The 24,982-nt window shown below is 43.6% G+C and overlaps 1 protein-coding gene across 3 annotated transcripts in view; it reads right to left on the bottom strand.

Annotated features, from left to right (window-relative positions):
- LOC142575556 (ribosome assembly protein METTL17, mitochondrial-like) overlaps positions 1-14,420 on the bottom strand; it is a 51,455-nt gene extending 37,035 nt beyond the window's left edge. For 2 of the 3 annotated variants that reach the window (XR_012826670.1, XM_075684996.1), the window contains exons 1-6: positions 14,262-14,420; positions 13,746-13,905; positions 12,146-12,277; positions 8,460-8,565; positions 7,579-7,660; positions 5,268-5,341 (exon numbers count right to left, since the gene is read on the bottom strand). Coding sequence is in view for 2 of the 3 variants with exons in the window: in XM_075684996.1 (XP_075541111.1) it covers positions 5,268-5,341; positions 7,579-7,660; positions 8,460-8,565; positions 12,146-12,277; positions 13,746-13,905; positions 14,262-14,324 (617 nt within the window). In the remaining variant the exon portion in view is untranslated. The remainder of the gene's footprint in view (positions 1-5,267; positions 5,342-7,578; positions 7,661-8,459; positions 8,566-12,145; positions 12,278-13,745; positions 13,906-14,261) is intronic. The other variant, XM_075684997.1, reaches the window with a different exon arrangement.
- Between the last annotated feature and the right edge of the window lie 10,562 nt (positions 14,421-24,982).

The raw sequence follows: 24,982 nt of genomic DNA, 5'->3' as shown, positions 1-24,982 counted from the left end.
ATAATGTTTTCCGTGAAAAGCCTGATAATGCTAAGGCATGCCTGCTCCTCTAGTGTAATAACAAGCAGCAAATACCAAACAGCAGTAAAACTGTGTAAGGTAAATTTGCTTAATTTATTACAGCCATCTGTGAGAGAGCAAGTAAACTTTTCCTTAAGCCCCTTAACCATGTTATTATTCTTACAATTTCTGTGCCGAAACTGCTTACTTCTTCAAAACTTGATATCGGATATTTTCCTCCCAAATAGCAAGTTTTCCATGTCGAAAAAAAAATTCAGGCACATACCAAGTCAAACTAGCATAATAAAGTTTATTGCTCATAAAAAAGGAGGCCAGCTACGTGCTGGTAATTAACAATAAAGAAACAGTAAGAGCACTGCTCGGAAAGTTTTACCATTCTGACAACGCCTTACCGGGTACGTCCAAAAACGGAAATCAAGGAGGCTTCATGGGGATGTCATTCACGACGATGTGCTGCCAGTTATGCGCACTGGCAATGGTGTCTTCCGAGCAGGCTTCTTCATTAATAAAAGGAAAATGAGGCATCCACCTAATTGTAGCAATAGCTACAAACGAAACCTATATGGGTTCCTTGAAAGAAAGGCCTCGCAGTTGAAGATAAATTCGTCCTGGCCTGGGACTCGAACCCCGGACCACCGCCTTTCTGGGGCAGCCACTCTACCATCTGAGCTAACTAGGCGTCTAACAGATGGCTAGCCACCTGGTTACGGCTTCGGGTTCCTGACTAGGACGAATTTTTCTTTAACTACGAGGCTTTCTTTCAAGGAACCAGTACGGGTTCCCTTTGTAGAAATTGCTACGATTAGGTGGACGTCTCATTTTCCTTATTATTTACCTTTCTCCACCTTGCGGGTTTCCACAGAACTATAACGTCAAACTCTTGCCTTTGCTTCGAGTTATTGACAAGTTCGACTTCGCCCTGCCATCTGCTCGAGTTCTCGAGTCCCGGACCAAGACGAATTTTTATTCAACTGCAAGGCTTTTCTTTCGAGGAACCTGTATGGGTTTCCTTTGTAGCAACTGCTACAATTAGGTGAACATCTCACTTTCTCTTTATTAATTAACTGTCTACCTATCTCCACCTTGTGGGTTTCCGCAGAACTATTGCTTCAAACTATTGCCTTTGCTTCGAGTTGTTGACAAGTTCGACTTTGCCCTGTCATCTGCTAGCTGCCTGGTTACAAGTTCGAGTCCTGGACTAGCACAAATTTTTCTTCAACTGTGAGGTTTTTCTTTCGAGGAACCTGTATGGCTTTCCTTTGTAGCAATTGCTACGATTAGGTGGACGTCTCATTTTCCTTTTATTAATTACCTCTCTCCACCTTGCGGGTTTCCGCAGAACTATTACGTCAGACTTCTTCATCTGATGATTTGGTAATCTTGAAGTCATCGCTATCGCTTTCGTTTACAGTAACAAACTGTGGTGTCTGAATCATTATTGCCCTAAGAGCTGGACGATCAAAAAAGCCTTCTTTTCCGCAACACTGGACCAGAAACACATGCGTCACCTCCACCAGACGCCATTTTTTGAAAGAAACAAGAGTTGCCCTCTGCGATGAGGTGCTTTCAATTAATCAATTGCTGCGGAGGCACAGCCTCGGCACATGAACTGACGAAGCCGTTCGTTATCACACCACAAGCCATTCACTAAAGAATATCCAGCACAAAGAGAAAACGAAAACTCTACAAACCAATTAAACACACAAAAAATAATTTAGTCTCCAAAGAAAGTCCATCAAAGTCAGAATGGGATTACAGTTTCACAGTCTGCAGAAAACTCCTGGTCACCCCCAGATGAACAACCGGGATCCAGTGATGCAGGAGTAAGTCTGGTTGCGACGTAGCGAACATGGGCATGTGGCCTTGGCATGGTAGAAGTCTTGATGCCGAACACCAAGTCCAATAGTTTGACCTCTGCTCCCAGCGAATACCGTAAAAACCGGACTATAGGTCAGACCGGAATATAGGTCGATCCCCCTACTAACGAATTCTAAACATGAAAAAAAAAATTCTTTTTCAATGGCAAAAGTATCGAAAGACACCCTTACCTTGAAACAAATGCGACTCATGCACAATAGTGACAGTAGCATTTATTTAAATGCTGCTCACATGTGCACCTGACCAATTTCTAACAGTATCGCGCGACCATCGACCCGCGTGCTTGTCAGCACCTTCTTTATGGCGCTGAGCGGCGAAACAAACGAGATACGTGCATGTGTACATGTGCGCTCACTTATGCTTTTTCGCCGCTCCGTGCTGTGATGATAACATGCTGACAAACACGCGGGTCGATGGTCGCGCAATACTGTTAAAAATTGGCCTGGTGTACAGTACGCAGAAGGGCACGAAGTGCGCAAGCACTACTCCGAATCAGAGCAACGCGTTTGATTAGAGTGGCCCGAACTAGAGTTGTATGACGAGTGCTTTTCGCTGCCCAGTCCAGAGGCGCGTGCGATTTCTACCGCTTTCAAACGGATGCATTCGGCTGTCACAGGCAGCGATCTTACATGCAGCTCCCGGACAAACTCCACAACGTTGTCTTCCAGTTTTGCGGTCTGCTGCGGTCCGCCCATGAAATGACGTTTTCTGTTGGTTTGCTGCTTCTGTCCCTGCCAGTACCGAATGCTCTTTTCAGATACTCCAAATTCACGCTGTGCCACGAGGTTGCCGTGGACTTCCGTGCACTCAATCGCCTTTTTCTTGAAGGCGATGGTGACTTGTCGTCGGCTTCCACTCATTTTGAAACAAAATGTGAGAAAGCAGCCTTTAACTAATATAACGTTGTGACAATGTAAATGCAAAAAGGCGGTGCCACAATGTCGCCACGACGCGCTGCTGCGGATGGCGATGGCTATAGTGTACTAGAATAATACATTATTCTAGTACACTACACCGATGGCGAAGGCGCTTCTTTTTCACCCGCCCATTGTTGCAAGACTTCCGTAGCTTTTCCGCCAATGTCTGGCATATAAGACAAGGGTCGACTTTTCGCAAATGATTTTTGAAAAGTTCCACCTATATTCCGGTTCTTACGGTAGGCTTCACTTCTTCCACGTTGATCGGAACCTTCCTACATGCTATCAGGAGAATGCAGTGACCACACCTCTGGAAGGTCGCCCTGGTCCAGTAGAAGGCACAGAGCACAGGCCTCATGCCCGACGACTTCACTCCTGCACCTGGAGCACTGGCGAACTCCTTCCACCGTGCAGGCTTGTTGTTCCAGGTCTCTCCGGTTTCTTTTTCTTCTGTATTCTCTGCTTGCTTGTGGTTGTTGTTCTAGCTATTAAAACCATTCCTTCGGTGCCCTTGTGCAACCGCTGCAGCATCTCGTCATCATCTTCGCATGGCTGACCCTCTCCGATCACGGCACTCGCGCACTTGACACGTCAAACCACCCAAAGAAATATGAAATGGTGGTTAAAAAAAGAAGAAATTACCTGCCAAGTACAGCCATCTGCGAAGCGGCACACCAACTATCCCGCAAACGAGCGTGTCTCATTCAAAATGCTAAAAATGAGATATTATCTCTAGAGGACAAGCTACACTCGTCCAAAACGGTTTTGGGACAGTTCATTCATCAAAGACGAGCTGTGCTTGTCCAAAACAGCTAAGGGATTAAGGAACACAGCATTGATAGATTTTACTTTACAAAGTACGAGCAGCTTAGCCTCATTACGAGCAGACAGTTGGTATGCAAGAAAAATTAAAGATCGGTGGTGGCATTGCCTCAATATCCACGCTCCAGCTTCCTGTGATGTCACCGATTTTGGCAGTGCAAGCAAACGAAAAATGTTTATTAATTCATAGAAAAGAAAAGCTCACAGTGACTCTGAAAAATTCAACACCTGTGGGCTTTTGCTGCATAAGGGTACATCTGCATCAACTGAAGAAAACATGAGTGGCAAATCGGGAGGTCACAAGTGGCAGTTGGCGAATGTGGCAAGATTGTGCAGCAATTGCTCGAATGGGTCTATGACCAATTTTTTGCAACATTGTAAAAAGAGGACCCACTGAAAAGCGAGTCACATAGTCACATGACCCAACCACAATACGGTGGCGTTCATTTGCTACTCTCAAGATGAGAAAGGCCAAATGTGTAAAAGCGCATGCTTTCTCGCAGTCTAAAATGAAATAAGGAACTTTGGACGTCAGTTAGTGCCATGTAACTGCAGTATTCTGCAAAGTGCAAGTATGGGTGACCTTCACAACACAGTTTGCCATGAGTGTACTTCTCGAGCATGGCATGCTGCATCCACTGTCTCTTTAATTGCGATTAAGACTTGGGTTAAGGCATAATATATGGTTCGTATAATATGTGTGCCGTAAGACCTGCATTGTATATGAACACAAGCAATGTTTTGTGGCATCTTGTTAAAACAGACGTTTGGCGAGTTGGACAGCGCTCGTCCGTGTCGTTTCTCCCTGCTTGTCCCCGTGAACACCGCGCTGTTCTGTTTCAAATTGTGGCATCTGTATTTGACAGAGTACATTAAGAACCACCCAATTAAGCGAAAATACTGAGACCTTGAAGACTCACTATTGTCACTTGTGCAACAGTTTCACAATCAATTAATTATATTACTAATATAAAAGTCAGACCCACCTTTACTTGATACTAAACATTCTTTTTTTTCACTGAAGAAAGGGAAACAGAGCTTCAGAATTGCAAGCTCGATAAGTTAGTGAATGTTCACCTTCATAGCGGAACCAGCATGACGAAAGATAACACACTGAACAGAAACAAAGGGACAAAAGAATGCCGAACTCACAAATTATTTTGTCAGAGAAATGATACACATAGTAACTATAGCAAAACAAAGAACTCCCTAAGACAACCTGATGTCCCCCGGTAGTGGTGAATCTTGAATAATCATGTCTGTAGTGTGTAGCCAGTGTTTGGATTATTCGGTACTTCATTTGCAATGCCTTCCACAATTTTAGGAAGCAGTCATATGCCCAATTTGAGTAAGAGCTGGACCTTGCCAACCTTAAGAAAAATAAAGTGCAGGTCTTACATGTGTAAGTACGGTAGCATGCTCTCTCGCCTGGACGTGCACAGAGAGGCATTGAGAGATGAAAGAACTCATGTTAGCTGCTGAGTGACCAACAGCCCAAAGTATATGTACGCCAGAGTGATAACCAGCATGCTAGATGAAAAAAATATAATGTCTGGTAGGAATAGAATATAGTACTATAATAAGTTTCCTTCCTTCTTGCGCTTACCACTCTAAAGAAACGACACTTACCAGAAGCATGAACCAAGTCCCGACCCAAAGTCCATCATAGAAGCTGGGGTAAAGGCTGGATTTAGGTGTCGAATCTGTAATGCGAGAATTAAAAAAATAATAGACACACTATAGAACCTGTTGAAGGCTGCACAGCCTATACTCCATTTCATACTTAGCAGACAATGCTGCAGAAACTAAACAGGCAGAGCATTTGTTTTTTATCTGCAACACTTTCTACACAATAACTACTTCACGTACAACTTGCAGATGTAAGGTTGCATTGAATCGCACATTATTTGCACACTTTTGTGCTTCCGGTATGCGACGTTACGTCTTATCTGCAAAAGGAGTGCCCTGTGCGTAAAAAGCAGTAAAAGCAGTGCGGGCAGACGAACTGCATCTGCCGCACCTTCGAAGCAAGTGCACTTCTGTCTTATCCCCCAAGCCGAGAAGTTGCTTCCCTTGCCATCCGTCAGATGGCACAACCTGTTAGACCAGCAGCTCGGCGCTTGTCTGCAAAATCTACTCGAAGCCGAAAGCAGTTTCTGCTACATTCTACAAAATGCAGGCAAATACAGATGTTTAAATACATCTCAAACAACTTAGAATACAATATGCTACCCCGTGAGTGATGTTTGCTTTGGATTAGATAAGTAGTTTGTGGACAGGAATATATTAAAGTCCACCGGCCAAATATGGAAGATGCTGTATATGAAAGGAGTACAAGTCCAGATGGGCAGTGCTGAATCGCTCCAGAGCTGTTTTGCAGCAACAAGCAGCCTCAGCTGTCAAGCTGCCTGCTTCCATTGCAACACTCTGGTCATTAACAATGAAGAACATCTTTAAATAAAGCTGAACGTTTTGTACAACCAATAGCTACAATGTCTTGATTAAATTCTGGTTAATTTAAGTTTTTAATTAATGCAATCCCGACAGAAGATACCGGCCAGTGCTCATATAATTCTATACTTTCACTATGTTGATTCTAAAATGGGCCCCCACAGAATGACTTGAGCCTGACGGGTCGACATGCACACACTTGAAGCTCATGGTAGCAGCATCTGTCTTGTTGGCACTAACGCACAATGAATGCATTAAAGGCACAATCTTCCGTTGAAAAATACAGTTTTTAGGACTATATTTTGTAGCTGCTGAAGCAAGAACGATTGGGCACAGTGAGTGCTTACCATTTTTTACCTGATTCTAATCCACACCACCTCCTTTCCAAGAAAACTGGTTACAAGACTACCTGCCTATCGTCATTGCCTGCGAACGAACCTAAACAGCTTTCACAGCATCAGCAACAGCCCACCTTCAGAGCAAGCATTATAATCATCACAAGAAGGCAGCAGAACAAATTTTTGCATCAGATGGCAACCACAGGCTTGCACTCGGGCTGTAAGCACAAAACATCACTCAAAATAAATTACCTCACATGCTGGGCTAGTGCACACAGAGCCCCATCATGTGTCTTTGTAGCTCCAAAGAATTGCGTGTCTCAAAGGACATACCGATAAAGTCGTTAGTGTAAGTGTGGGCCACCATCCCATTGAAACTGTAGCAGAATGGCCAGGGATGTGTGGAATACTAAATAGACTGAACCTATAGGAGGGGGACACGTTGCAGTAAATATGATGGGCGTTACGCATAAATAAATGCTTCACTCTAAACTACGCATGTGTTTATCTCAGTTGTGGTTCCCAGAACCAGAAGGCATGTGACATCATTTTTCTTTTCTTGCTATAAAGTTACGTGCATGCTAGACCTGGGTGCACATTATTTTCCCTACGAAGTCATAAAAAATTTACACACATTAGAATCAGTAAACAGCACTGCCAAATGGTGCCAAAAGGTGAATTAGATCATTTTCAATGCCTCTTCTCTTAATATTACCTTTTGGATAAATTAACCAATTTCATATGTTCCACCAAAGTTGAATTAATTGAAGTCGACTGTATTGGCGTTTTGCACAGAACAGTTGACTTCTTTGACTAAACGTTACCCACACACACTGTCATTTCCTAGGAAGCCTTCTATGCCTTCCATCGCAAAGCCTCTCTTGACCTCCTTTTCACATCAACAGGTTCAATTCACCATTTATCAATCTTGTACGATCAGTCACACAATATTCATGTTGTACGATTCACTTTCACCTTTCCGTCTTGTCTACTATGCATTTAAGTCTTCACTGCAGAAGAGCCAACAGAAATCAACTGTCAAATTGCTGAATTTCTATGCAGCACTAGTGCAAGTACCACATGAATATACATGCACATACTGACATCCTATACTTCCTAATGCAGTTCTATGGCTGGCAAGTCCCTCTTACCTCATGAAAGACGTCGTGGACGGCCGCGTAGTCTGCAGCAAGCTGCGTCACAAGATAGCTGCGTGCTCCAAAATCATCATACCTGCCCAGAATGAAGGGAGTGTGCACAGGGGATGTAACTATGGTGTGCAAATGTTTAAATTTACAGATCTGAATCAAACAGTCTAGGATACTTGATTCATACTTAATTTGGGAATTCACTATTTCACATTGTCGAATACCTATTCCTTTCTTTTCGAATATAAGGAATGGGATCACTCACTAAAGGTTCTCTTGGCACAAAGCAGTATTTCCTTAATACGAAACAAGTGTTGTGAGGCTTCCAGAATCGTATTTAATAAACATCCCATTACTCACTATTTGCCTTTAGTGTCCCTTTAATGATGTCACATGCCATAATATTCAGTGAAATCAGTGGCGGCAGTGCATCTGGCCTAGAGGCGTTTTCTGCATCGGATCTTGAGTCTATGGCAGGAAGCGGGTGTCCCTTTAGTGAAAGAGTATGCACGTTCTTGTTAGAAATCAGAGTTCCTCCTGCACTGTGCAATGGTTTGATCATTTGCAAACGCAATCGTCAGAGCGTGATCTACAAAGTGCATTTGTTTATTTGCAATACCTAGACCTGATGAGAGGCCCTTTAATTAAGGCACGTAACAGAAGCATGGTACATGAGTGTTTTTGCATTCCATTACATTTGCATCAAAATGCGGCTGGCATGGTAAGGAATCACACACATGACTTCTTGCTCGGCAGCAGGATGCTATAGTAAGTGAGCCCCAGCAACAGGTGTTATCATGAATTAGCTCTCGGTTCACAGCATATTAAAAAGCTTAAGCAAAAATGCTCCCTTAATTAAAGATTGAACTACAGCTGATACTCACTTCATAGGTTTCCATAACCTGATCCGTTTCTTAAGCTTCTCAAATACTCTTTCCTTTACATCTTCTTCAACGTAATCTCTCTCCTCTGGGCTCATTCTTTCAAGAGCTGAAAAATAGATGATGAAGAGACACTACAACTTTATGCAGCATCTTCAGCCTGCAAATGCGTACTGCGACGTGCATTATTTTACTTTTTGCCAGCAATCACTTTCCTGGCTCTCTTGCAATACTTTGCTTCCTGTGTTAGTATGTTTGCAAAAATTGTAGCCATTTTGATAGCAATGCGGGCCTATCATTACCACATTGTACAGTACAGTCCATTATTAAAGGGGACACCTGACCAGGGGTAAAGCCAAGATCAGTGAAATATTTATTTGCTGTAATTGAAAATAAATGGCTGATGTAACCAACTGGACATACATTTATAAGTACACAGGGTATGGTAAAGTACACATGTATAAGTATGGGTATGGTAAAGTACATTTATGAGTACACAGGGTATGGTAAAGCAATTCTGTGGAAGCCTGCAACGTGGAGGAAGGTTGCGCGTAAAAGAAAAAGACTGATTTCCTATGAGTGGGAAATTATTTTATTCTTCTCAACTGTGCAGCGATTTTATTGCGGCCGCTATCTCCCCTGTTATAGTTTTTTCCCCCTGCACACAAATGTTGTAGCTAAAGGACAGAGAAACAGACCCTTGCCTATCAGAAACAAGAAAGAACATTTTCTTGAAGCATGTCCTCATGCTTTTATACTCTCGCCATGGGGCAGAGCGTGCGCCCTTACAAAAGTGACAGGGACGTGCCGCAATTGACATGTTCACCACGTGTGCATCTGGCAATATATCAAACAACACAAGGTTTTCCAACAAACACTTTGATTAGTCTCATTAATCACTGCCCTGGCGTTATCTGAGATAACAAAGTACGGCCAAAATTCACAATTCGCTTGGCTACATCTGCATGCGTGCCATAACAAATAGTATTGAATATGAAAAAGAGGTTTTTGTGTTGAACAAGTTTTGACTGTCTAACATCTGTCGCAAGAATTGTCAATGACTAAATAATCCCTTGGTAAGCTAGGCGTCAGATGAATGCAACATGCCAGATTAAACCTAAAATTGTGTGGCTGAAACATTATTAGGAATAGGCCTTATGAATAATTCTGCAAGTATGCCCCTCCATGCATTTAACACATAGCCTCATGCTACAAGAGGCCCAAGTATACAAGTCTATATTCCCTTCAGGTGCTAATTAATTCAGTTCTTTGAAAATCATGAAAAAAGCATGCAGCTGCAGAACGAATACAGACACCTCCATTATTCGGAGAGTTTTGCCAAGTTTACAGAATGTGGATCCCAAGCAAGAACTCTCTATGGGAACATCAGACAAGAGAACATAACTATTTCATGTCTAGCATATGAGACTTGGAAAGCCCCTATACAGGTACTTAACAATACACCTGATGTACAGCATTCTGAAAAGCAATGTAACAATTGAACCTGCTATATATTGGCATACCGATATAGCGCGTCGACACCCGGCCATCAACATTCACTCTCATTTTACTAAAACACATTTGCACATACTATTCAAATTTGCAGCACAGGTTCAATTAGACATATTCCTAGATATACCGTATGTGACCGCACTTTAAGTTAGTTTTCGATTAGTACTTTTGATTTTGATGCACTTCAGGTGCTGTGTGCATAATTGCTACTGTACAATCCCCCTTCCCTTCTTAACAATGGCCCGCTGCACTCGACTTCGATAGTCCTGAGCATGACATCCACCACAACACAGTTAAGGCCTATTACCATCTTTATTACAACACAAATTCCCCCCAAAAAAGTCCTGCTCCCATCAACTGGCAAAGCACTGATATTATGACATAAAATCAATTACCATTGACATTAACAAAAAACAGTTCAGCTTATGACGCCAGTGCTTAAAGCTGATTTGTATGTACATAATGAGTGGCAAGCAAGTGATTACCTGTACTCAAATGCATGTTTTTTAGTTTTGTAATTGATCAATTACTTTTGTAGTCTGTGATGCTACTGTAATTAAGTTACTTTTTCGGTAACCAATTATATTTAACCAGTTACTTTAATGATGAGACAAGCTCTAACAAGTGATGCCACTTCGAGCACTTGAATTTGGTGCGAACTACAGCAGCGGGCCTGTGGTCGTACCATGTAGCAGCCTCAGGAAGACATGCATTCAGAAAGGCAAACCCGGGAACTTAGTATTTGCTTCTTCATCTCAATGCTTAACCAGGTGTTGGGCAGGTGTTGGCCGACCGGCGCTGCTATGGCTCGATAGTGATGGCCACTGTGGACGCTAACTCCAGGAAATCACCTAAGTGGGCAATTTTCTCAGCTTTTCATTAGCCCTATTGACAGCAACCTCACCATCCCTTAGCAACAGTGAAGCATGGCCCTACATGAGCAGCGCGTCATTGTTACTAGTAACTACCACCTTGTACATAAGGTGTTTTTATGATGTAACGTCATCCTTCCTTCTAGCACACATAGTGAGGTAGTTTGCAGTGTCACGGTTCACATCTGTTTAAGGAAACAACTCCAGGTGATAAACAGATTTTCCAAAAAGCAGTTCTTCGTGAAGATAAAAACAATGTGTGAAGGGCTTCTGAGGAAGCACTGAATTATTCATCGACGAATACGATACTTCCTAATGTGAAATTTGAGGGCATCTGTATACTTGTCTTCATTTCGCAATAAATTGGCTGGTGTAGGCAATCTGTCTCGAGCGGCACGTTGCAAACAGAGAGAAGTGTGGTGCGAATGCCTTACAAATCGGGAGATCATGAGAGGCAGCGTGCGGGTGATGCTTGGGCACAATTCACAGCAGCCACCACAGACATACCTTCACTCATGCAGTGCTTTGTTTCCATACGGACGACACATGCTACTTCGGCATCATATTGCAGCCATCGTTGTTGCAAAGCCCACCGTGCGTGGCACTGCACTTTTCTTCTCATGCTTTCACCATACCCTTCTCCTCAGATTTCCACTTCATGGTTCTGCTGCACCCTCCTCCTTCGTTTTCCTCTTTGTGCTTCCATTGCTATCACAGTCTTTCATATGCGCTATGCATTCGCTCTTACATCCTTGTGCTGTGCTTGCTCAGTTACAAGCAAGTTACGAGCAAGGTTATGAGCAAGGTTACGAGGATGCTGAGTGAGAAAGCCGAGGATTGCCGCAGGAACTAGTGCCTGAGGGCTGCACTCTAAAAGCCAGGTTCTTCTATTTACTGTGTCTGCACAATGTAAATAGACGCTTGTAGGAAGCAACATAAAAGTGATAGACTACATTTTAGTGTTAAATTACTTTAAGTTACATTACATTAAATGATCACTGAGACCAATTATTTTTAATGAAGTAATTTTAACTGTAATCAAAAACCTTTATTCTGTAACACAAGTCTGGTTATGAACAAATCCTTCCTGTGCTGCAAGCATAAGGTAAGCCAACTAGGTTAAAGCAACACAGCTGCATACATTTGTGGGATTTCTTGTAAAGTTGAGCATAACTTATTCAAAATGAAAATTATTAAAGAAAAATGGAAACATTAACATCTCATAAATTCATGAAACCCCACATTGTTGGAAGCACTTGTGGGATTTGCTACTTGATTAATGTATACAAGGGCCAAGAAACTTACTGTATCCATAGAGGTCCTTCTCGATGTTCATAGCCCGAGCTCTGAGTTCATCGTTCTCAATGGGCAAGTGTCGTGACCAGAGCTGGTTTCGGATCACCACAGCTGCCTCACGTAGGTGGGTCATGTTTTGTGCTGTGAACGCAACATAAGAAGCAGTACAGTAATCCAGACAACTTAAAGAGAGCACTTGGCAATGTTATGTTGAAGCTGTTGCAGATAATTTGACCTCATCAAGAAGCGATTTTTTCTGCTAGTAATACCTTGACTGATGGCCAAACCTAGCGTTACTTCACCTATAGTATTGTTCACAGGCTGTCAACAAAAAGGTTTGGTGACATTCCGCAAGAATGCACTCACGCACAAGTGTGTCGGTTGAACTCACTTCGCTGCACCACAGTGTGTGACCTCAACAGCAGTGCTTCAAAAACAAATAAAATGATACCCAAGGCAGGGTTGGCACTAATTCTGAAACCACTTTATTTTGCGATTTAAAATGTTTCCCCTGCCAACGAAAGCTGCCTCATATTTTTTGATGTACCGATGCTTCACAGCTCTCTATATTTCACTTCCAAATGCACAATGCCCTGCTAAGGTATTGGGTGCAATGCCATCTTGTGATGACTTGTGATCATATTGTTATCTTGCAAACATTTGCTTTAAGTAACAAATATATGGTGTGTCGGCTGATTCATCCATCAACACAGTGGCGTCCTGGCCAAGTGACAGTTCACGCAGAGAGGAGCACTCACTCACGGTGTCACTAAAGTTGTCTGTGTGGGTGGGGTATAAGTCTTCTTCGGCATAAGACAAACGCTGAGTGGTTGCTCAAAGGGTAATCTATCAGTCTAGACTGGTTCAACATTTGATATGTAACTCTCTAATTCTGCATCATCAGATCTGACAGCCACAAAATATCCACAATAACTATCCAGAGCTTTCCATATGATAGTGTTGTTTCAATGAAACCCAACGGCCACGACGGCCGCATTTCTATGGGGGCGAAATGCGGAAAACACCCGTGTATTAAATTCAGGTGCACGTTAAAAAGCCCCTGGTGGTCCAAATTTCCGGAGGCCCCCAATAAGCCATGACTCATAATCAGAAAGTAGTCTTGGCCTGTAAAACCCCATAATTTATTATTATTATTATTAATTAATTAAACCTATACCGTAGTGTAATTATTTTTTTACACATTTCTTTTTCTCAGCAGTAGTCGGTGCATCGCTATGCCTACATTATCAGCGTAATCGGCCGGTAGTTAGGAGTGGATGAAAAGAAAGCAACAGAAGCGAACAAAAGGAATCCTTGCATTAATCGTACCTGCCCTAAATGGCCAACGCACATTGCTTAAGTGAATTTGCTCCTTTCCAGACTTTTTAATCAAGTACAAGCTTACCAAAAGTGCATGCGATCGGAATCTATATAATGAAACCGCTGTAATTCAAGAGATGGCAAATTTTTTGGCCCGCCCGTTCTCAAATGAACTAATTTGGCGTGAAGGTGAATGGATAGCGAAGCACTTAATTACCGTACTTCTCTATCGCGTAACATTATCAAAGGTTTCCTTGAATTAGTAAGTGGTTCTCGTGGAAGAACTTACTTTCAAGAACGGTATTAGCCGCATCAATCAGTTTCTCTGGCAGCTTCACTTGCTTCCGTTTTCTCGCTCCAGGATGATTCCTGTGTTTCATCTCGGACGTATCGAGGGCCTCGCTGAGATCACTCGGTAGTGAGACGGCATTGCTCGCTTTAGTGATTGGCTGCACAGGAAAATCACGATATGAGTGAGCACACTTTACATTAAACGAACAATACTGCTTAGGTGCATCTCGTCACTACAGGCGTTATTTAGCGGAAACTTCGCGTTGTCGATGAGCTAAAGGACCCGTGTCACCGCCTAAGCGATCTCGACAGGCAACTATTGACGACGCCTTAATGAGTTAATTAAAAACAGCCACATCGTTTTAAAGGTAAGAAATATGCGGCATTGAACCAGTGTTAAATCAACAAAGCATACGCTCAACTTCGACAACACTGTTTCGCTTCGCAACATTTACTAGCGCCGAGCTATCAGACCAGACACGGTGCAGCCTGTCGCTTCGCGTAGTTAACTCACCCTAACACTGCAGATACAGGGTGGGGCCCTCAGAAACCTCATTAGCTTGTGGAAATTGCTCATCTTTGGGAGTACGGTCAACGAAAAGCGACGACGATATGCGTGCGCATGGCCCACAGAAGCAAACAATCTCACGCCTGTCGGATTGGTTGTGGATGGCTCTGGCTCATTTCTTACGTTGCAGCTGTAGCAGGTTTCGGTATCGCAGTGAAACCCATAACAGTGCCTTTTTAGAAGCAGGATAGTACAGAAAAATATGAACGCCCCAAGTGACACTTTTGCGCAAACCGTTGTAGTATTCTATGAGAACAATACATGTGCATGTTTTCTTTTTAAAGAGAATATCTTTCTTTAACTATGTCGGCCGTTCTCGGGGTGGTCGGAGGCCGGATAGCGTGCGCGCGTGCGCGCGCTATCACACAACCGAGTTACGGTGCGAGACGCGGACAATTGAGTGCTGTCGCGCAAGGCGTTTGCGGCGTCTCGGTGTTCAAATGCTATGGTCACTAATGGCCAATGGCGCAGCCACAAATTTCGTTCGGGGGCGGCTCATGCAGCAGCTCGGCCTCCTCCTCCTCGCAGAATTTGTCGAAGGATCAAATACATTAATAATAACTGCATTGGCATTGCAAAAGATGCTGCAAACAAATTCTTGAACGCTACGCATCATCAAGACAAGCAAAATATGCATTTCTTCATAAAAGAATATACTCGTATGTCTCAAACATTGTGCTCGAAATAACTTATATCAGTGCTTCCATGTTTTCTGTCTATTTAATACGTAAGGAAAATATCACACGAACTTTAGCATTATATCAGTCTGATAGCAGCAAAGCAGTGCATGCCGCTGATATGAAAAATTTAAAGGCCATGAAATGAACAAGTTGAGGACAAATACTTTAATGAAACTTTAATGGTTAACGTCTCTGCCTTTCTCTCATTTGCATATTTCTCTCTGTGTCATTCAAGAACCTTGTTTACGTATTTGTACATATGCAACCACCAAGAGAAAATCTCAATGACGCTGTCCTTTGTTAGAATGTACACATAGTATGCACGTGACGTCACATCAGCTGCTGTCGTCTGCTTCCGCTACCTTCCGCCATCTTGGGGTACCTCATCAACCAGCGCGCGCATATGTTATAACACTATTGGTATACTATTGGTTTACTATTGGTATACTATTCTAGTACACTGTAGCATAGGCTTATAGGTTCCCCAACATGGCGCTGCCGTAAACCGGAAGTCGCGGAGTATCGTTGAATGACGTACGTGCATACTATGTATTGTGCAGGAGCTGCTTGTCATCGGTCGTGTATTGTAATTGCGCCGAAATTAACGTCACAACAGAGAGCACATATAGAAAGCAGCTGAGTTCTGCGAAATATGCGAGGGAGAGTAAAATGAAAGTGAGCCAATGCTAATATACGACTAACGGCGTACTTTATTGAAAAGTAGTATCCATGAGCATTTCATTCCCGCCGCACAAAACTCGGGTTGCTGCTCCAAAAAGTCTCTAAGTGACTCCTTCACGTCATCGTCCGACACGAATCTGGTTCCCTTGAGCTATTCTTTTCAAGTGCTCCAAAATGTGGAATTCACAAGACGACAGGTCTGGGCTGTATAGCGGATGTTGCAGCGTTTTCTACTTACCAGTTTTGTGTTAACCACGTCAGCGTCGTGGGGACAGGCATTGCCGTGGAACAAGATGACCCCATTCCTCAATTTTCCACGTCGTTTGTTCTTCATTGGGACACGAAGCCGATCCGACGTTTTACAATATCAGAAACGATTGATAGTCAGCTCTCAGGTTTAGCAAATCGCTTTTGTCAAGAAAAAAAAAATTCAACAACACCTTTCCGGCGGGAATGACGGCTTTTGCTTTCTTTGCGGGTGGTGAATTCAGATATTTCCACTGTAAGCTTTGGCATCGTGTTTCGGGCTCGTAGTAGTGGCACAATGATTCCTCCCCGGTCCCAATTGCAGACAAAAAGTTGTCACCCTCACTGTGATACCGGATTAGATGAGTCAAGGCAGCGCCGAACCTCTCTGTCTTCGGGGGTGTTTCAAAATCTTGGGCATGCATTGCGCACACAAGATCGGATAACCGAGGTGTTCATGAATTATGGTGTGACCCGAACCGTGACTGATATGTTCACACGCCCTGCGAATTCATCGATGCTTATCCTCCGTTCTTGTCTAATCAGCATTTGCAATTGTGTTGGGGTGATTGCACGGTGGCTTTGCCACGGTCTTGGGTCATCTTTGCAACGTTCACGTCCTTTGAACCGTTTTCTCCATAGAGTTTCATATTAGTATAACTATTAGTAAATTAGTATATTAGTGTGTTAGTAAATCTGGCGCTGCGATCGTTCAACCACCATGGGAATGATGGGAAGTACAGGCTACAGATTGGCATTCTGTTGACTGGCGAACCAGTCTACAAGTGTTTTGGCAGTTTTGGTTCGCTCCAAGAACGGTTGCCATGATACAGTGATACAGTGCAACGCAAAGCTCTCTGCCTTTGTTCTGTTGCTCGAAGTGGCGATAGCGCACTGGGCCAGCTTATATTTGTGTCACGGTGTGGTGTCGAAGCCCTGACGAGAAAGCGACAGCATTGTAAACGTTGAAAGAACATGTTTTGACCGTTTGGACCTTGGTTTGTTAAGTGTGTTAGGTTGGTGCTGTAGGGTTACGTGTTTTACGAAACTTGAGAATAGGAAAAAGAAGGTACTATTGATACCTGTACTTCCAGTGGGTTGACAATCACATTTTATTGAGGGCTTCATTATGCATTGCTTGTTTATGTGCTTATTGAAATGTGTGTTTTAGGACTTTGAGAACACAGACTTACTTGTGGTAGGAAAGGTTGCTGCGCTTCCTGGCTGTAGCCTAGTGCCGCAAGAGAGATAAGTGCAAAGCCACGTGATAACGCTTCGGAAGCGGTAAGTCAACATAATATATAATGAAACATACTCGTAGGAGGCCACAAGCGTCCAGGCTATCACTGCAGCAGATGTGCTTAAAGTAGTTGAAGACGTTTAACAATTATGACAGCCGACGCTGCTTTTCGAAAGAGCGAGAGAGTTCGCAAGTGCCTGTCGTCTGCGAGAAAAGTCTCGTGTTTGCAGCGAGCAGGCATCGTAGCAGACGACTCTTCTGGAATTCCTCTCAAGGGCGCAACAGTTTCTCAGAATACAAAATTTTTATTTCCATAAATATTTTGAGTAGCTTTATATAAGTACATGCACGGTTGTTATTGCTGTTGTAACAATAAATAAATCATTATTATCTGGCCTTAAATCGGGAGCAGAATCGCACAAGAATGCATGCGCTGGTGTGCCCTAATGATAAGTCATAGTAAACCGTGCTTCAATTTTAATGTCATACAAAGTTTATGCAACATGTACATTATATAAGATACTTCAGAAATAAAAGTAAATTTTACGCGATAATATTTGGGTATAGCTTTGTTTACTGCTCCCCTAGCAAATGCCACTAGTCTAAAGATCGAAGTCAGTGTGAAACCTGTACTTCCCATCATTCCCATGTAGGTTGAGGCAACGGCCACGAATGCCCCCGTATGCACTAGCATCACATTTCCCTCTAGGGTATTTACTTAGAAACTCTATGGCTTTCTCCAACGCTTCACAGTGGCCAATGAAATGCAATGTTCAACGTACACGGCAGCAATAAGGTGACCAATTTCTTTTTCGGAAACATCTTCAGCTGCCAAAAACCTCGCGACGCCACGCTGTTAAATTTTGGAGTATAAATTATGCCACAAAACCAAGTTCAACCCAGTGTACGAGGGCATTAAAAGTCCCGTCACCAGGCCGCATAGCAAATTTTGGTTATACGCTGGAAGTTGTTACGTCTCCTCTAGGGATCATTTTGCCGCAAAAATTTTTCAGATCGGCTCATTAATAGCCAAGATAAAAATATTTCAGTGTCGCGAACCAATGATTTCAGGAGGCGAGCTCCACTGCATAGTGAGACTCTTTCCACTCGCCCCGTATATCCTCCACAAGTGAAATTCCTTCCCTGCGTTCCCCACAGTGGACTTTGAAAATCGCGTGACACATACATTATGGGCCCCGCCTTCACTTTTTTTTCTCCTACGCTTTCACTCGCACATACAGCATGCTGCGCGTAGCATGTTGGCCACAGTCGAATGCCTACTTTGGGCACCTAATGCGGCTACTGACGGAATACTGAAGAAAACGTGATACGCTTGGTACAGAGAGAATCATAGGCGAGGGTTGCCTGTGGCTTATATCACAATTCTAGTTCATGAGCAGGTCTACTCGAAGCGGCGGACAATAACTGCACAAAAATTGATATGCAAAATCGACTAAATAATAAAAATGCACGAATTAAGTTTTTACCTAATTCTATTGTGTCCCATGTTGCATTTTACAAATTAGCCATGTAGTTCGCAAGGCAGATCCACTGGCAACGAATTTTCAAGATGACATCAGTTTCGAGATATAAAATCCCGAACTTTGCGGAGAAATCCATTCGTTCCAGTTAATTTGTTAACAAAACGTTGTTCCATGCACTGAAGTACACAAGTAACTGGAACCCCAATGCATTTCTCTGCATAGTTCGGGAATTTATACTACCTCGAAACTGGTATCGTCAGGAAAATTCGTTCCAAGTGGATCCGCCTTGTGAACTCCATGGCTAGAATTTGTAAATTGCAGTGTGCGTCATACGGTAATTAGCCCAAAAGTTATTTATATAATTATTTTTAATTGGTCAATTCTGCATTTACATTTTTTGTGCAAGTAGTGTCCGCCATTTCGAGTAGACCGACTCATAAAGTGGAATTCAGCTATCTACCACTGCACAATGCGTTGGTGGGCTAGTTGGTGATAATCCACAATTTGTTTAGCGCAAAACGACGGACACAAGTAAGACGACAGGACAAGGCGCAACTCTCAACTGATGGTGTTGTGCTTCACTGTTGAGCAGCACTGACCCGATTGCACAGTAATAACAAACTTCGCCAATCGGCAACAGATTATTGCTATAATACTCCAAGTGTTCCAAAAAAGGCATATTTTCCCCTTCCAAAACTGCTCCAAAATGCAGGTGTGCCTTCTCCTAAACTGCTCTAGAAGATTTATCCAACGCCAAGAACTGCTCCAAATCCTAAACTGTCTGGACAACCACTATTGGTGGCTTTCAAAAGGACAGATTGCATGGTGGGCTAGTTGGTGTGGCATTATTTACACAGTAGCTCAGAAGGACGGCGGTGCAGTTGCATCAGCGAGGGATTACGTGAGCACTGGCATAACATTGAGAAACTAGCCTTATCAGGCCACCTTGTCGCGCATTGCGCACGCTGCGGATGCAAGCCTCTGTTTGACCGCACTCATTTGCTGGCCACAAACAATGACCAGCTCAACAGAGAAACTGAATAAGCTGCCGAGATTAGGAAAATAAATGGTGTAAGTTGCCCGTTAGTCTCCTTATCAGAGAAAGAAATGTTGATGGCATTTATTCTGGCCTTTGGGAACGCGCATCAGCGCGTAGCGGGTTGCTCCCACGTCGGTACAGAAAGGCCGAGCGCCTCTGGCGAATCGTGGGTCCGATGGACAGCCCGTAGCTGTGCTTCAAGGTCAGGGCTCCTTAGGGCAGCTTTCCATTTGCATGACCAACGCCGCCGCAGTCGCATAACTCGTCGCACTGCCAGAGCATGTGTTCCAAGTTAGCTACGTCTGAGCATAGCTCGCAAATATTGGTTGATCGTATCTCTGGATAGATTCTGTATAACAATGCAATGTTAGGGTATGCCCTGACCTCGAGTAACCAGAGCACTGAAGCCCGTGGTCTGCATAGTTTCCTATGTGGCAGAGGTTATCTCCGTGCCATGCAAAAATGTTTGGAAATTTCGTTATATGAAGAGGGAGGGTCCCACTTGTCCATAAGCTCAGCGCCGTGCCACACGGTAGCTACACAGTCGACGACTCTTCGCGCAGCTCTGTGGGCCGATTCGTTGAGGTTTGGCCAGAGGTTGTCGGTCAGAGGTTGTCGAGACTGGAGGCTTGCCCAGCTTGCGGATGAGTATGGTGGTAGCCCTTTTCCACATCTCGGTGCTCTTCATTCTTTCCACATCTGGTCGACGACGTCCATCAGCCACTCCACCGACTTTGTCAAGTTCCTCGATGCCCTGTTTGTAACTCTATCCGAACCAGGCGGTTGTAAATTAAGTTGTTTCTCTTTCTCTTGTTGCGTTAGCCACCTCCACTTGAACTTGCTGAATTGATTGGTTTGCGCATCTTCCTTCTCACTTCCTTATGTTCTGCGACATTATATATATATATATATATATATATATATATATATATATATATATATATATATATATATATATATATATATATATATATATATATTTATATATTTATATATATTTATATATATATATCACTGTGTCCCATCTGTTTCGCCATCCGTGTGCACGTTTCATGTGACCTCATTGAATTGTCCGATTGCAAGAATTTTCTTATACCGTATTTACTCGAATCTAGGCCGACCCCGATTCTAAGCTCACCCCCTAAAGTCTGAAGCCAACAAAAAAATATATAACCTCGAATGTAGGCCGAACAAAAAAAGCGAGGACAGCGTTCACAAAATGCAAACAGTGCGGAGCTCATTCAACACATTAGGTTGGGGGAGTTGACTTTGCCATCACTCGGGGAGGCTTTGCTGTTGGAGCGTGATGATGATTTATTACAATGCCGAGATGATGAGGTTTGCCAGCTTGCGCACAAGCCCCACGTCCAGGTTCACGAACACTACTGTAATGGCTGTTCCATACTGAATCTTCCCATCTTTTGATCTGTCCGGAAGTTCTTTTCTTTCGAATACCATTTGCATACGGTCCTTATGCACATCTGCAAAAACAAGATTTTATTTTTATAAGAGCGTTGCTATTCTAGGGTTGTTGCTTGGGGTAGTTGGTAATCCACTATAAAAACGACGTACAGCCCAAAAGACAAGGACTGTAAGAGACGACATAAACAGCGCAGTATATGTTGTCTCACAGTCCTTGTCCTTCAGGCTGTACGTAGTTTTTATCATGTTTTTATCATTAGGGTTGGCTACAACTTGTCCTAGAAGGAAATGGATCAATAGTCGGGACACTCTTTTTCAGTCTAAGGAGACTCGGTTAAAGGGTCCATGAACCACCTCTTGGGCTTGCAGAGAAAACACAGACCCAATAGCTGACATTAGTCATGAAGGGTGTTTTGCACGTCTTCCTACTGTTACTGTGTGAAGTAAGGGAAAATCTGCTTGCGAATTTATAATAATTATGTACAATAATAATTATAGCCCATGCTCGGTCAGAAGGGTGAATGAGCAAGCAAAATGGCCTTAAGAAGGGTAAAATGCCCCTTTGGACAAGGTTAAAAAATTGCAGTTAGTTACAGCGTGCAATAACGCCTAACAATAAAGAAAAGAGCAAGTCTTCGAAAGTGTCGCACGGCCATCATCAGCTTAGTTCCTAATGTCGCTAGCGAGTTATATGGCAATGAAAATGCAATGTAAAGTGCAAGCCGTGGCACAGTTAACATTTATGGTGCAATTAGGAGCGTTGCCAGTAATTGTTCGGTCCTGATTTGTTTGGGTATTAAGAAGTTTTGTAGAATGTTTCCCCTGTATCTTCGGTGGACTAAAAATGAAGCCTTGCTTACAGTTGATTAAAATTAGGGGCAAGTTATGGACCAGGTGTAGACGAAGTTTCAAGCATGTGGAATAATTAGAGCCTCAGCAGTAGTAAATTACGTATGCAAGGGCTCTGGAGCATTCATGATCTAGAGCAACACTGCAGTGCGATGCACCCAAGACCATGCATGCACTGGATGACCCACATTATGAGCTCCGCTCACTTCTGTGTAGGCGCAGTTGGTCATGAGTATCTCTTGGTGCAGAATGTCAAACTGTTCTATGCAGTCGTATCGTATATTCTTATATCGTATATCGTATCGGAATTCCTTGGAATCATAGATATTGAGGTACGGGGAATCACTTACTGGTGTACACGCTTTTTGTGGTGTGGCCCACGGCCTCAAGCTTCTCAGTTGAGGCCCTCGCCGCTTCCTCGTCCTCCATCTTTATCAGGAGCTCGCTCCCGCTGACTAAAGTGGCGCTGATCTGCAGAAGCAATATTTCTTTCAGTCTTTCTGCTGTCTTACAACAAGATGCCAAGAGTAAATGCACATCTTAGCAATATATAACCTATGTGAGCATATTAAAGAATATAATGAAATAAAAATTATGGCTATTTCATTTCTGAACTAAATTTCGCCGTCGCGGAACCTGACGCTTCCAAAGCATTGCACGACCAATGAAAAGAACCATGAAGAGGTGCAGAGTAGCGTGTGTCTGTCGCTACTCCCAGGGCACCTACAATCCGGTGGCATTACAATTGTTAGTAGGTACAGCGGACTGGGGCGTTTCTTGTGGCGCATGACATTTCTGTGCAGCCGCGAGCAAGAACAGGTGCGAGAGAGAAATTATATCTGGGGGCCTTTGCTCCTTGATAATGTGACTTTGCCTAGGCACTAAGGAGGAGGTTTTTTGGCACGTGTTGTAGAATTGTCCCCTAGACATGCCGGCATTACGAAGTGCAGTCGAGTTTGTTGATGCTCCACCACTGGCTGCCCGTGCGGTGTGGCAGTGGGCTTGGGTGCGCCGTTTGGTGATCACCATGTCTGAACGGGCAATGTTCTGACTGATGTTGTATAAGTCACGAGTAGCTTTTTTTAGCCGCAACGATAGATTACATTTTTTACAAGTACTGCTCCAGGAGGGCACATGTAACCAGCTAATGGAGGCCTCAGGAGAGTACCTGAGATTATAATAAAGCAGGTGGCTCAGGATCTACAGGGCACCCAAGGGGTAGTGGGGGGAACCAAAGCTAGAAAGAAGCAGGGCGGCCCATGTGTTGGGGCCGCGCAGGCCTCGGCGAACCCCAACCCAAGGACCAGTCCGGTTTCTAGCTTCGGCGTCCCCGTTGCCGCTTTGGTGTCCTGGAGGAACTGTCAATAATGTGAAATAATGACACGTTACCATTATTAAAAACAAAGCTGAAGAAATATAATTACGTCCAGCCACCAACTTGCGACGCTAACTTCAGCAGTACCACACTCCGCGACTTCTGCCGGCACGCCAAGGGGCAAACGAATGCACACGTGCTGAGAAACTCCTTTTTAGTGCCTAGGCCACTTAGGCAGACTCATATTCGAGGAGCAATAGTCCCCACGTTTCCTTTCTCGCACACGCTCTTACTCGCGTAAGCGCGCTAATGTTCCCAGTCTCTGCAAGTGCCACGCCTCGCTTTACCTACTAGCAATTGTAGATACGCAGACCATCCCGAGGCTATGCCGAAAAGATGCGTTGGTGCTGCCATCGGGAGTCACTCACGCGGTAGGCACTCCGCTGAGCCAGTGTGCTTACATCGATTACCGCTGGGTTTTCGAAGGTGTGTGTGTGACCCACAGGTTTACAACGAAGGAAGAGGAGTACGCTGACAAGCTGCATTGTGGCAGGTTCCGGGGAGCATCACAAGGGGCTGAAGCTTTCGTTGTCATGGGTTGTCTGTTCATGAAAGCCATCACAAGTAATTGGCTGCCGTAGTAAAAGGCGAAAGTTAGATTCCATCCAGCTCATCGAACATGCGCCAAACGTTTCATAACAGTTAAGCTTCTATGTTATTTTGCGAGGCATGTATTAGCCTAGAAGTTGCTTAGGATCGTTAATACCCTCTTGTTCAAATTTCTTACTCCACTGTGGGGGAGCTAAATAGGATTAGCTTTCAACGTAAGTACAGCGAACAGAATGTCACATTAGCCGTGTAGATATGAAACAGATTCACATACACAGGCTGCGTAGCCATTACAGTGTGAATATCATAACCGCGTCCGAATGTTTTCCAAATGTGAAATGTAAATTGCACAGATGGCCATTCACGCCAGCACGAATGAAAGCGTGATTTCGGCGATGCTTTAAACGTAGGAGCAGGATACACGTGGTATGATCCCACGTCTGACTTGTCCCAACAACCACGAGAACAATTTCTAAACCATTGAGACAAAATAGGACTTCATATCAGAGTGCTCCTGTATCATTGTACGACAGCTGGAGCGATCCGAAATCTGCCTTCAAAAGCGCAGATATTTCCTGCGTTCACACTCCTTATTGGCAACTTCAGAAGCCGTTAGTAGTGCTGGCAACAGTGTCTAAATAAACAAAGATGGCTACGGTATCCAAGGGAGCTGTAATGTAAATTAAGCTATCCCAAGCTTTTCTATTCCAATTCGGCAGTCAGCCCTCCGCGATTGGTCAACAACTTTATTGGGTAACCCTCACTTCGCCTGTCAGTCACAAGACGTCACGTAAACCGCGATAGCTCCCCATCTGATATGGCGTGTACACTCTGATTATGCATGATTAGACTGAGCAAAAGAAAAATAGTTATTTCTGGTTCGACGCCTTTTCGCCATTAGCCATTAGCATTAAATATATATATATATATATATATATATATATATATATATATATATATATATATAGCACTGTGTCCCATCTGTTTCGCCATCCATGTGCACGTTTCATGTGACCTCATAGAATTGTCCGATTGCAAGAATTTTCTTATACCGTGTTTACTCGAATCTAGGCCGACCCCGATTCTAAGCTCACCCCTTAAA

Source organism: Dermacentor variabilis, chromosome 3 (genome assembly GCF_050947875.1).
Source record: "Dermacentor variabilis isolate Ectoservices chromosome 3, ASM5094787v1, whole genome shotgun sequence".
NCBI lineage: Eukaryota > Metazoa > Arthropoda > Arachnida > Ixodida > Ixodidae > Dermacentor > Dermacentor variabilis.
The sequence above is the reverse complement of the archived record's forward strand: the minus strand, read 5'-3'. Positions and strand labels throughout refer to the sequence as shown.